Raw genomic sequence first — 13,514 nt, 5'->3', positions numbered from 1 at the left:
AAGACACAAATATACAGTCACACACACACACACACATATGCACATACATCCACATATACATCCACATACACACCCATATAGACACATATGCAGACACAAACCCACAAACACATGCATACAAGCGCATACATACACACATACACACATCCACAAACACACATACACATATACACACACCCCACACATACACACACATGCACACATACACCCCACACTTACACAGACATATATACACATTCACACATACACTCATACATGAGGTGCTTTGGCTGGAGAGAGAGGGGAGAGAAAGGGAAGAGGGTCCAGGTCAGGGGAGGCCACGGCAGTGGCAGACTACGGGTTGCTGAAGGTCAGCCTAGGGCACTGGGGCCGTGGTGGAGGAGGCAGGAAGGTCCTGGGGACAACCGTTTCTTAATAGCTGAGCCTGGCCCCGCCTGTCATGGCAAAACCCAGGTATTTAAACATATTCGCGCCTGATCAACACGCCCCAAGTGTCAGACCACCGAGGACACGGATCCAAGAACTCAAAGCCGCCATGTACAGCTTCGGAGGCCCCACCCCACTCTCATCACACTTCGGTGGCCCTGCAGGCGGGCCCTCCAGGGTTTGGTTGTCCTCTCTGGCACCCCTTGCTAGCAGCATGGCCCGTCGTGGGCTGAGGGGGTCCACTCACTGGATGCCAAAGGAGATGAGGGACACGCTGACCACCAGCAGGTCCAGGATGTTGAAGTAGTTCCGGCAGAAGGAGCCCTTGTGCAGAAAAGCCCCGTAAGCAGTCATCTGCAGGGAGGGACAGAGAAACACCAGTGTGAGTGGCCCTAGCCCGAGCCCAGAGACCCCTCACACCACCCCTTCCTCCCACAGCATTCCTTGGGCAAGTCCCAAGCACCATCCACGGGGAACAGGAAGGACAAAGACGGCAATATGGTGCCGAGAAACGAGTTCTGCCACCATGCACACAATCGCCCAAGAATCTCCCAGCCCAGGACTTCTGGGTGGCTCCTTGCACCTGCCAGGCCATGCCAGGCTCTTTAGTCCTACATTCAAAGCCTTTTCACGTGGGCCCCACCATCCCATTCTAATTTCCCGCTGTTCCACATCCCAAGTCCATGGCTTCGGGCCTGTAGGGTCCTTTCCTGATGCTCTCGGGCTGGGAGCACATGTCCCGACTGCTTCTCTGAATGCTTGAGTCCTTAGGCCAGCTGAGAGCACCGGGCATCTGCAGGGAGTGGGGCGGGGGTGGGGGGGCATGCCCAGGAGGGTGACCAGCCATCCTGGTTTGCCCAGGTTTGCTTTATCACCAGAAATCCTGTATCCCGGGAAACTCCTCAGTCTGAGGCAAACTAGGCCAGCTGGTCACCCTGGTGCCTGGTGAGAAGTTCCAGTGGTGACTCTGGCAATTAGCATACCTCCCCTTCCTGGCCTCAAAGGGTGCTGACGATTGATGCCAACTATTCTAAACTCAATTCTCCTGTCTTGCTTCTAGACTGCATCTGGAGTTTTTTAAGGGCAAAAAACTGTGTGATCAGAGGGGCTATGAGGCTCCGTGGCTAAGAGCACAGGCTCTGAGGCCAGGCGGCCTGGGCTGGAATCCCAGCCCCATGGTATTTTATTTGTGTGGCCTGGAGCAAGAAACTCAACTTCCCTTAGTGCCTCTGTTTCCTCATTGGAAAACGAGGATACGACCCACCCTACAGGGTTGTAAGCATCAAGCGGGTACTTCTGTGTAAAATACTTAGGACCCACCCTGCACGCAGTGAGCCCCATAAAAGGCTGAGCTGTCACTACAGACTGGATTTGTATTCCGGATGCTTCCTGGATGAGGAAAGTTCTGTTCTCTCATCATAAAGTGAGGAAACTATCCCCTGGCTTTGTGAAAGCCCTTTGGAAACTTTTTAAAAGAGAACACACAAGATGATGATGACTGTTACAGGACTTGGCCATTATTACCACCCTCTGAGCCTGGTGTAAAGCTGTGCACTGCAGGCGCTCAACAAATCGCCTTTATAGCCTTTCTCATTTTGCCGACTTGCATAAGGGCCCGTGGTTATCCAGGATAAGGGCGGTGACAGGCAGCAGACAGGAAGCATCGGCCAAAGGGAAAAATGTGGAACTGACGGTGGAGAAGGGGAGCGAGGCTCCCTGGTCATCTGGGGCCCAGTTAATCTCTTTGGAATCAGAGCGTGCCCAGGGCAGAGTGTCCGCAGAGCCATTCAAAAGCAAACACAGGGGGAAATGGGCAAAAATAGCTCTTGCAACCTAATTCTTTCCATTTATCTCTTGCAGTAGGGGTTCCCACAGGACTCAGGCACCTGTGTTGGGCAATGATTTTTAGAAGTGGGTAGATTATATAAAAGATGCAAGGGAGTATAGTTCCAGAAGGCCCACCGTCTGGAAGGCTCGCCTCTTCACCTCTCAGTGAAGACCTGGGACCCCCAGAGACTGGACTCAGGAGGCTCCCATAGTTCACATTAACCGAAGAGCCCTCTGTGCCTGCAGAAAGCCCAGTACTTCCCCAGCCACCTCGCTTTTAGTGTTAGGAAGGCACCGGGTCCAATTTCTTCTTGCTCCGGGCTTGGATCTTCCGAGGCTACTACTGAACTCTGACAGAACCCTCTGTGCTCGGCGGAAGGCATTCCTCAGAGGGGTGGACTAACGAGGCTCAGAGTGCCGACTCTGTCCTCTGGTTTTGGGCTCCTGTTTCGTCTGGGGACCCTCAAATGAGACCAACACTTGAGCAAGTGCATGTGTGTGCATATGGGGGCGGTGGGAGTGTGCACCCAGGGCCAGAGGAAGAGTGGCTGTACGAGAAAGGCCAAACGGACGTGGGGAGAACAGAGCATTCACTTGAGAGTCATCTGTGCCATTCAGGGCATCAGGAAAAGCCAGGCTCAGGTACCCAGTGCGAATTGTCCCTCTTTGACCCTGTTTTTCCGATTGCCAGCCACCTGGGTCCTGCTTGCCTAATTCTACACCATTACTTGGGAAGCGGCCCTTGCTGGGGTGCTTCTATCCTGAGGAAGGAAAGGAATGGGACGTGGCTCGCTGGCTCTGCCTGGAAGGGTAGGAAAGCTCTCTGTTCAACCATGGGCCATCCCTGCCTCTCCAGGCAGCTCTCCTAGTTAGGAAACCTGTCTTTTTAATGTGATTTCTACTCATGGGTCCTGATTCTACCTTCTTCCTCTTCTATGTGACAGTCCCTTATATTACTCAGCAACTGTTGTGGGCCTACAAGCCTTTCCTTTTTAAGGCCAAACATCTCCAGGCCCCTCCACTGTTCCTTGTGCTAAATGTCCCCCTTGGACAGCCACGGTCATCTGTGCCACGACATGACACTGGGCCTTAGGCCAGGAAGAGGGACCCAGTGGGAAGGAGGTACAGGGAAGTGTTCCAGCATCGGGGTGTCTATCAAGAAGCATGCTGAGCACAGAAGAGAGTAGAAGAGGGAGGGGATGGAGGGGAGGGAAGGACCTTGCCATGACAATGGTTGCAAAGAGACCTTTCACTTTGGCTTGTATGGCAATCCCGAAGGAGAAATAGCACCATTGAAATCCACAAGGGCAGCTCTGGAGAAGGGCACTGAGAATTGGGCCTCAGAGCTTCTCTTGTCCTAGGAGAGACCTCTGGTGTCTGTGTGCCTCCCTGCATCTGAAGTCCAGGAATCAAAGCAGCTCACCATGGAAAAGAGGTTTTGCCGCAGCGCACCTTAGTGCAGCCACACAACTTTCGGTTCCCTCTCCCGACCTCCAGGAGCCAGAGCCTGGTCAGATCTACTCTCCATGAGCAGAAAAGAAAAATCTGAGCCACATACTTGGCTAGCGGGAACCAGGGATGGAAACTGGGGACACCTGAGTATCCTGGGGACAAGGACACAGGGGAAGGCACACAAAAACTGCCCCATTCAATTTGTATTTGGATGTGACTGAACTGTCATGTCCATCAACAAGCTGGGCCATGATGAGGGAGTCTCATCAGGGAAGGAAAGGTCTGCAGCTGGCAGTGGCATCGGTCAGGTGTGGACTTCAGCTTGCACTGGCCACAGCGATAGGATGACAAGGGATTCTGGACTCCTTGGGAGGGGGAGTCCCAGCCTAGTCTCCCAGGAAGAAGCTAAAGCTGAAGCATGGACTTCAGAGCCTTAGTCCTTCTGTTTGGGGAAAGGGTAGAATCTACCCCCTTGCTCAGAGAGGAGCACACGTTCCCTGAGGCCATGGAACTCACACCTTGACTCTCAGATGAACTGGCTTGGCCATGCATTGGTTTAGAGACTCAGAAATATACCGGAAAAATGGAGGCACACTCTCTCTCATCCCAGTGTTGCTCTGTGGTGGGCTCTGCCTGTTCTGAGGGTAGCAATGTTGTAGCAGTTCCCTTAGCAGAACTGAGCTGGGCCAGCAGCAGGCGAGGGCTGGGGGCTGGGGGCTGGGTGCTCAGGTTCCTTGCAGCACCTGCTCTCACCCCGCTGTACTCAGCTCTCCAGCACAGTCCTCCCTCCCCCACGCTCAGGGCAAGGGGCACTGTGACAAAGCTTTGCAGCAGGTGACTGAGGGGTTGACAGTAGTCTATAGCTACCTGCTGAAAGCCCTCAGCTCGGAGACCAGCTCCACATCTCACAGCAGGCCTGTGATCACTGTTATGTGCCCCTAACCCCAGCTTAGACCCAATGTCTGCTGCAAGTACAGAGGACGGTGCTAAGGACGGGCATCCAAAGACAGCAGCCGAAGTGATTCTTTCATGTCCCAGGAGGTTTCCCACTTTCAGAGTGTATGGAGCAGGGGGAGGGAAGGAGAGTCCTACGTGGGCTCAGGTATCAATTACCCAGAGCTGGTGCGTGTGGGCATGTATGTCTGGCGCTGCTGACGGCTGCAGCCCAAACCAGTGAAATGGCAGCCTTGATGTTGGCACAGCCAACACGTGTCCCTTCCAGGGCACGGACTGCTTAGGGGTGGCTGGAGGGAGGGGCTGCAGTGGGGTAGGCTGCTCCTGGCTTCTGAGTCTGGGCAAAGTGCATCACACAAAGTGAGGGGCACTCATTTTTCCAATTTCAGGCTTGGGAGTAAAAAAAAGAGAGAGTGAAAGAAACAGAAGAGAGAAAAGAGCCAGCCAGACAGAGCAGAGATACACAAAGAAAGCGACAGAGGATGCATTGCCCAGGTTGCATTACCTTAAGGATAATTTCTAATGTAAAGATACTAGTGAAGACATAGTCTGCATTGCCTAGGATCTGAAAAATAAGCATAATTGGATTAGTGGCTCTGAGAGTGAACCCGACACCAACAGGAAGGAGCATGTGTGTTAGCGACAGACAGCGGCAGAGACCTGGTGCTGGCACAAGGGGGACAGGAGGAGCAGAGGGGGATGGGGGCTTTACCTTCAGAGCAATTTCAATGGTGAAAATGGTGGTAAAAACAATATCAAAATAAAACAGAATCTGCAAAACAAAAAGGAACAGGGTGAGGATGGGATGGGGAAGGGAGAAAAGCAGGATGGGAAGAGAGGTCAGTGGATGTTCACCAGAAAAGGGGCCACACTTCAAAATGAGATGCATGGCACTTGAGCCTTTGCACAGGGACACAGATGGAAATGGGGGGCGAGCAGCACGCACACAGCGATCCTGAGGTGGGGCTAGCCTCAGGCAGCACAGCGGCTTCCCTTGAAGCCCCCAGATAAGTGAGGTGAGCTTCCAGGGCTGGCCTCAGCTGGTACTGGATCTGAGCAGCATCTGGCTGGATGCTTTTCCCATTAATCCAATTTACTTACAAACCCAAATCGGACCACTGAGATGCTTGTCAAAAGGACAGAGAATGGGGTTTGTCTTTTTGCAGGGAGATTAAAAATGCTTCGCTCTTGTTGGTGGGACTGAGCTGGCGAGCTTCCTGTGTTGGTAGAAATCTACTCCTGGGTTATGTCCTCTGGGGCAAAGGAGGTGCATCCTCCAGGTGAGGTCTGCACAGGCTGAGGACCGGCTGCAGGACTGCATACTTGTTCTATTTCAGGTGATGGATCAGGGGTGGGGCCAACACCTGCTAACCTCACCAAGATAGCCCGGGACCAAGCAGGCCCCAGGAGTGCAGAGTAGTTTGGCATGGGTATGGCTTTAGATCAGTGGGTTGTCTTCATGCCCACTTGGTTGGACTTGACAAAGTTTTGAGGTTTTGAAATACAGCAATTCTTAAACTGGCCTTTAACGTTGTTCAACAGAGCCTTGGGTGGGTCCTCACATTTGGTGTACTCTACTGAAGGTACCAAGACTCTCTTTTAGGTAAGGTTAGCCTCATCATTGGCACCTATTTGCCAATGCTCCCCTTCTGGTCAGAGTACGCTGGGAGCAAGGGAGGGCATGTAGTCAGTGGCCACATTTTACCAAGTTTGCAGGGAACTAGAGCTTCCTGGGGAACATCCACAGGCAATGGAAGTCCTACCCTTTGCCAATGATCAAGCCAGCCTGAGCATTTGGGTACATGCTCTCTTACTTGTTTGTGGTCCTAGGGTGGTTTTCTATCAAAGCCCTACTCTCTTAATGAAATGTCAGTTGTGGATCTGATTATGACATCTAGAATTGGGCTCCGGATTGAACAATGATGTCAGCAACAGAAGCTGTGGGCCCGGCACAGCCCCAGAGGGAAGGAGTGCAGAGGACACAGGCAATGCATACATGGTTCCTGAAGGAGGTGTGCTGGACCGGGTCCTCAGCAGCCAGGGAAATGCTGCTGAGCAGAATGAAGAAGAGGATCAGGTTGGTGAAGATCGTGTCGTTGACAATGCGGTGGCACTGCAGGCGAAACCTATATGGGAGGGGGGACAGGAGGAGAGACAAGTCAAGGCAGACAAGGGGAAGCAGCAGTCGGCTCTTGGGAGCCTGTCCCCTCAGCTCTTCCCAGCAGCTGGTAACTGGTGCTTGTTGGCTTCAAGTGACCTCTTCATTTTGAAGTCTTACTGCCGCTTGGTAATGACAACCCCTCACCGCCATGGTGCAGATATCACCTTTGATATTTTAGAAGGTTACATCTGAGACCTTTGAGAATCTCTGAATTCCCAAATCCTGCTCTGACATTCATAACTGGCTTTTGTTTGGGGACTTATTTTCCCTATCATTGAAAAGAAATCACTTTATGAGATCTGCTCTATGCTAATGCACAGGGAACAATAGGACTGCCCGGAGCTGGGTATGCTGAGGAGCCGGCCAAGCTGGCTTTCTGTAGGTGATCTGCTCCTGTGTAAGAGCTTTACATGTGCAATTCACTTCCATGCCCCAGCACAATTACCCACCTGAGCTTCTAGGCGCTCAGTGATAGCACCAAAAATGCTAGGTTCCTAAATGTGAAAGTGTCTTGTACACCATCTCATCTTGACAACAATGTAGGAAGGAAGGGATGGGTGTCATCATCTTCATTTCACAGGTAAGAACACTGAAACCCAAGTAGGAGAAGCTTGCCCAGAAACATAGCCTTAGTGTTGGGGAGCCAGGGCTTCAACCCAGGCCTTCAGACTTCTGCTCCTGGCATTATGGTTGACTAAATGCTCTGAGAAGCCCTCCTGCTGCAGAAGCACCAAACCCTCGAAGGGCCAAGCTCTCTGAGACAATTCTGGTTTATGAGAGTTAGGAGATGGCTGTAAGAATCATCTGCTTCAAACTAACAACCCCTCCCGCCAACCTCCACTGAGCTGAGGCTATGTATGGAGAGAGAGCCAGCCAGGAAGGCAGAATTGCTTGAGGATGGAAGCCAATAACAGCAGTGCTGTCAAGAAATTGCAGGTTAAGCCAGTCTTGACATGGGGCAGGAAAGCCTGAGCCAACACCTCCAAGGGGCATCTGGAAGAAAGCCTCCCCAGACCTACTTTAGTCCTCAGGACTCTCACAAATGAAGAAGAAGTGTTGGGGTCACAATCAAAGATCATCAGATGCACCAAAGGACAAGCCACTAAGATGGGAAATCTGAAGAAACACCAGATAAGTGATTTAGATTCCAAAGACTGGGGGTATTGGAAATATTAGATATAGACTATAAAACAACTATATTTGAAATATTTAATGAAATAAAGGACTAAATCACAAAGATGAGGCATCAATAGAAACTACTAGATTTAGAGCGATGAATCTGGAAAATCAAGCAACAAATGGAACCAACTAAAACAAAAACATATAATGGTCAAGATAAAAAATTGGTTTAGACAGTAATATAGATTAAGTTGAAAATAGAATTAAGAAACTGGAAGATACAGCTGAAGAAATCTCCCAGAATACAGAAAGACAAGGAGATGAAAGATATGTAAGACCCTCTAAGAAATAGGGAGAACAGAATGAAAAAGTCTAACAGATGTCCAATTGGAGTGTCAAAAGGAAGAAATATAGAATTAAAAAGAAGTAAGATTTAAACATTATGGCTGTACATTTTCATTAAATAAAAATCTAAATCCATAGGCTTAGGAAGCAGAATGTATTCTAAGCAAGATAAATGGAAAGAAATCCACGCCTTGACACATGGTAGTAAATCTGTACAACCACAAAGGCAACAGAATATGTTAAAAGCAGCTACAAATAAAGGTTAGGTTACTCACAAAGAACTCATAGTTGGAATGACACCTGACTTTACAGTGGAATAACACCTTTCTCGTGCTGCAGGACAAAAACTGTCTAAAATAGTGTTCACAGCAAAACTATCTTTCAAGAGCAAGAAGTGAAAACAGTTATAGGTAAGCAGAGGCCAAGTGAATTTGCCATTATGGAACTAAAGGAGCTTCTAAAGAATGTACTTTAGTAGGAAAGAAAATGTTAGCTAAAGGATGGACGGAAATGAATAAAAAAATGGTGAACAAATAAAATGGTAAGGTGTACATATATCCAAACACACACTATCTATATGATAATAAGACTCACTAACTTGTTGGGTTAAAAATAAAAGTTGGACTAAGTTACTAATGACAATTCCATGTAAGTAAGGAGCAGATGAGTGAGTTAAAATAGTCTAAGGTCAATCTATTATACAGGAGGAGATTCTTGATATTGTTTAACATCATATTTTGTTAAGTTAAATAGAATTAGTAAATTATCAAGGGTAATCACCCAAAGAATAGAAATAGAGTTTAAACATTTCAAAAAGTGGAGAGAAAAGGCCGGGCGCGGTGGCTCACGCCTGTAATCCCAGCACTCTGGGAGGCCGAGGCAGGCAGATCACAAGGTCAGGAGATCGAGACCATCCTGACTAACACAGTAAAACCCCATCTCTACTAAAAATACAAAAAATTAGCTGGGCACTGTGGCGGGCACCGGTAGTCCCAGCTACTTGGGAGGCTGAGGCAGGAGAATGGCTTGAACCCGGGAGGCGGAGCTTGCAGTGAGCCGAGATTGCGCCACCACACTCCAGGCTGGGCGGCAGAGCGAGACTCCGTCTCCAAAAAAAAAAAAAAAAAAAACCGAAAAGTGCAGAGAAAAATAAAACACAAGCCTTCTGATTCAAAATCCAGGACTGTTTCCTAAATCAGTGTCTGTTTATACAATTTGCAGGGAGCTGGGAGAGCCTCAGGCTCCATCCGGAGGTTCAGGTAAAACACAGGAAACGGCCAGGCTGGTACGAGGGAGAGCAGGAGCCCACCTTCCCCACCATCGCTGCACACCTGTTGTTAGAGCTGAAGACGAAAAACGCACTGGCTTCTGGCATGGGCACTGCCTTTTCCTTAAGGTGAAGCTCAGAGAGTGGGCGTGGGCGAGGGCCGACAGGCATCTCTGGCTCCTCCTCATCCTCTTCTCCTGTAAGAAGAACAGCACCATTCTAAATAACTCCAGCACTCCCACTTATTTTACCACTTTCAGAGACCTTCCTACTGGCAGACATGATTATGGCTCTGAAAATGTAGGGTACCAACCAAGACAGACATTCTGCCATCTCCCTGTGGGTGCTGCTGCAGCTCATCTCTGTTGGAGAAGATGTAGCTGGCAGTGCACAATAAGGGGGACTGTAAGTAGGGTGACCGACTTGTCCTGGTTTTAAAACTAAAATTCCCACATCCCAGGAAACCCCCTAGTTCTGGGCAAACTGGGGTGGTTAGTCATCCTAGTTGTAAGGTATGAGAAAAGGTGATCAGGTAGGACAGGGCACTGCCAGGTGTTACTCATCTATCTAGGCTGCAGGTTGGGGAAAGGATATGGCTTAGTTGGCTTGTGGAATCCCTTGCAAATAGCCCCACCCTTGGAAGTTCCAGGAATTAAAAACCAACACTTTCCCAATTTCTGAAACAAAACAAAACGACGACGACAACAAAATCATGTGCTGTCGAGATAACAGGGCAATGCTACTGACCACAACAGGCCCTTCATGCAAAGGTTTAGACACTGACACCAACTAAAGAAGCGCCTTTGTTCTCCCTGCCAGTGGCCACATTTACTGTGGAAGAAAGTCAGGCAACTTATTTCTGCGCTTGCAAGCACAATGCTCATGGGGGGAAGCACTGCATATCCTGTGCTGGTCAAATGTGTTGAAGATGCTCAGAAGGGGAAAGTAACAACATGGGAGTGAAGAGCAGACTCTCCAGCCAGTCGCCTGGATCAGAATCCTGGCTCTGTTTTTCTAGCTGTGGGCTTTTTACTGAGTCTCTCTGTGCCTCAGTTTCTCCATCTAAGGTGGAATAATAATAACAGTACATCTATACCTCAGAATGGTGCCAGGCACATAGCAGCCGCTATGGGACAGACTCGAAGCCTGTAGATTAGTGTTCAACATCTTTCTCAGTCAGATCCTTACCACCTTTTATTCCCTAACAAACTGTCCACTCACATGAAACTATTTTCTGAACACTTCACTACAGTGCGTTGAACAGTTTCCCTGCAAACTCATGCCTACCTAGAACTTCGCAATGTGACCTTATTTGGAAATATGGCCTTTGCAGATGTAATTGGTTATGATGAAGTTATTCTGGGCTAGGATGGGCCCTAAATCTAACTACTGTTCTCCTCATAAAGACAGGCACAGAGACACAAAAACACACTTAGGGAAGAAGGCCATGTAAAGACAGAGGCAGAGACTGGAGGGATGCATCTACAAGCCAAGGACTGCCGGCAACCACAAGAAGTTAGGAGAGGTAAGTGAGGATTATTCCCAAGAGCCTTTCAGAAGGTGCTTGACCCTGCAGACCCCTTGATTTTGGACTTCCAGCCTCTAGAACCATAAAAGGATGCATTGTGCTGTTTAAGCTGCCCAGCGTGTGGTCACTGGTTATGGTAGCCCTAGTGAGCTGACAAGTTCACTGTGTGCTCCGTCGTTCCTCATGCTCTCTCTCTCTCTGTTTGAGCTGCTCTTCATCTCCCTCTCTGCAGAGCACACAAGGACCCCCAATCCAGATAGCATCCTCCATCCGGCTTTCCTCAGTACTCGTGCTCCAGGGAATGACCTTTCCACAAATCCCAGCAGAACCTCTGCCTCCAGTGCCTTGATGACTGATTTTAAATGTCTGTCCCTTCTCTCTGTGTGCTGAAAACCCTGGAAAGAAAAGCTATGCCTGGCACTAGAAGCCCTTATTTCTTGATGATGATTGAACTTCCACACCCTTCAGAAGGAAGGGGACTCTATAAGACGAAGGTGAAGGGGATACTAGTCTGGCTGGAGAAAGATAGTTATGGGACGCTTGTCTCACGGATGCAGCCGGGCCTCCGCATGTTCTCCCTCTTCTGGTTCAAACAAAGCCAGGTATTGCAAAGAAAAAATGCCTGGCACAGAAAGCAATTCTTTATCAAGCAAAAAGCATTCAAGCATTTAGGGACTCAAGGCTTTTTTGGAGGACCAGTACCATACAGGCATCAATCAGATTCTTTCCCTAGGGTAATTAGAGCTGACCAGCAAGACAATTGATATTTTTTCAGCAGAAGAGAGGTCCAAGATGAAAAACTGTCTACAGGCCAAGAGTTGGAGTTCTTGTGACACCCTACCCTTGGTATGTAAAAGAAAAGTCTTCTAATTAAAGTCGAATAAGTAAAACCAGAGTTGGCCTAAATCATGATATTTCAAGTGAAATTTAACTGAGAAGGATCTTAAATTCCTGCCTAGGTGTTTGTATTCTTTTCAGTTTTGCTCGAAATGACCCAACACTTTCTTCTCCATGGTAATTTGATAACAGGTAATTCTGTGCTTATTTTAATCATTTATGTTTACAGAAACCCCTATTTACTATAGCTTTGTGCCATTCGAAGCTCCTAATGGAAAATGGTGCAGGCTCTTCCATCTGTACGAGCTCCCTCCCTGTTTATGAAGCTCCATGCTGAGCTGCATTCCTGGGGAGAAGCAAGTTAGCTGGTCCATTCAGTCACAGAGCAGCTGAACGTCAGGCACAGTGCTTAACGGGAAACGATTTCTGAAGGACAAACTCCGATCTGTAAAGGAACACAACTTCAACAGCATGCGATGCTTAGCAGGTACTATGGATGTGGAGGGAGGCTGAGAGATCAGGAAAAGTCAGGCAAAGCTCATTTTGGTGTTGGCAACTGAACCATCTAGTCTTCTACTCCCAAATGCCAGTGGAATACATTAGGGATCTTTTTTTTCTCATTTTTGTTCTTGGAGGATTGGAAAAAGCACGGGAAGTGAGGTGCTGCTGCACTCTGGAGTTGCTGCTGCATTTTGGACGGCAGGTCAGAGGATTCCAAAGTAAAACCAGGGTAGCACTCGAAGCCCCGCCCTTGGTCCTTGGCAGCCCTTGCCCCTCTCCAGTTGATGCTCATTTTCACTTCTGTGATTTTGCTCTTGGCCACATAAAGTAAAGACATTTGTAAGATCTGGTGCCTAGAGAGTATTGAGCCCAAGGCTGAGAACACAAAGCCATAGTTCTTGTCCTCAAGGAGCTTAGTTTCTAGCAGGGCACAAGAGTCTGCTACCAGCTGAAGGGAGTGCCTGGTTGGTAAGGGCCAGACACCCAGGGCAGTGCCTTGGGGCACAAGGAGCACAGGTGGTGGATATAGTTTCTGCATTGGGGATCTTCTCTTCACTGGCTCAATTAGAAAACCTCAGAGTCACCCTACGTTCCTCTTTGTCTCTCTCCAACATCTAAGCTATGAGTGAATCCAGCTGGTTCTACCTGCAAAATGTACCCCAAGTCTGACCACTTCTCTGCATCTCCAGCACCATCCCCTGCCCAAGCTGCCATCTTCTCTGCCTGGATACTGCACAAGCATCCTCCCTGCCCCAGTTCTGCTCTCGACCGCCACTGCTCTTTATCCACACAGCACCCAGAGGGAATCTCTGAAAGGGTGTGTCAGACATCAGGTCAGGGCCTCTTCTGCTCAGACGTTCTGGCAGCCCTCCAGGGCACTGGATCAGACCTGGTCTCCTGTGTGGCCCTGCACCTTCTGCCCTGCCCTCCTGCCCTGCCCCAGCCTCTTGCTCAGGACACTATCCCTTGGTTCTCTCTGCTTCAGGGACACTGGCCCTCTTTGGAGTCCCCATAGCCAGTGCATCCCCCGTAAGAGATTCTGCACTCAGGCTCTCCACTTGGAGCGCCCTTCACTCTGATTCCGTGTCTAGTTCCTT

The 13,514-nt window shown here is 49.2% G+C and overlaps 1 protein-coding gene across 30 annotated transcripts in view; it reads right to left on the bottom strand.

Moving 5' to 3' along the window:
• Positions 1–13,514, bottom strand: part of CACNA1C (calcium voltage-gated channel subunit alpha1 C) — a 740,665-nt gene that overhangs the window by 92,058 nt on the left and 635,093 nt on the right. For 29 of the 30 annotated variants that reach the window (XM_028829106.2, XM_028829113.2, XM_028829112.2 and 26 more), the window contains exons 19-22: positions 9,616–9,748; positions 6,656–6,785; positions 5,372–5,431; positions 674–780 (exon numbers count right to left, since the gene is read on the bottom strand). In XM_028829106.2, the coding sequence (XP_028684939.2) occupies positions 674–780; positions 5,372–5,431; positions 6,656–6,785; positions 9,616–9,748 (430 nt within the window). Of the gene's footprint in view, positions 1–673; positions 781–5,164; positions 5,225–5,371; positions 5,432–6,655; positions 6,786–9,615; positions 9,749–13,514 lie in introns of all 30 variants that reach the window. The other variant, XM_028829139.2, reaches the window with a different exon arrangement.

This window comes from Macaca mulatta, chromosome 11, assembly GCF_049350105.2.
Source record: "Macaca mulatta isolate MMU2019108-1 chromosome 11, T2T-MMU8v2.0, whole genome shotgun sequence".
NCBI lineage: Eukaryota > Metazoa > Chordata > Mammalia > Primates > Cercopithecidae > Macaca > Macaca mulatta.
This window is presented reverse-complemented; position numbering and strand designations above follow the sequence as displayed.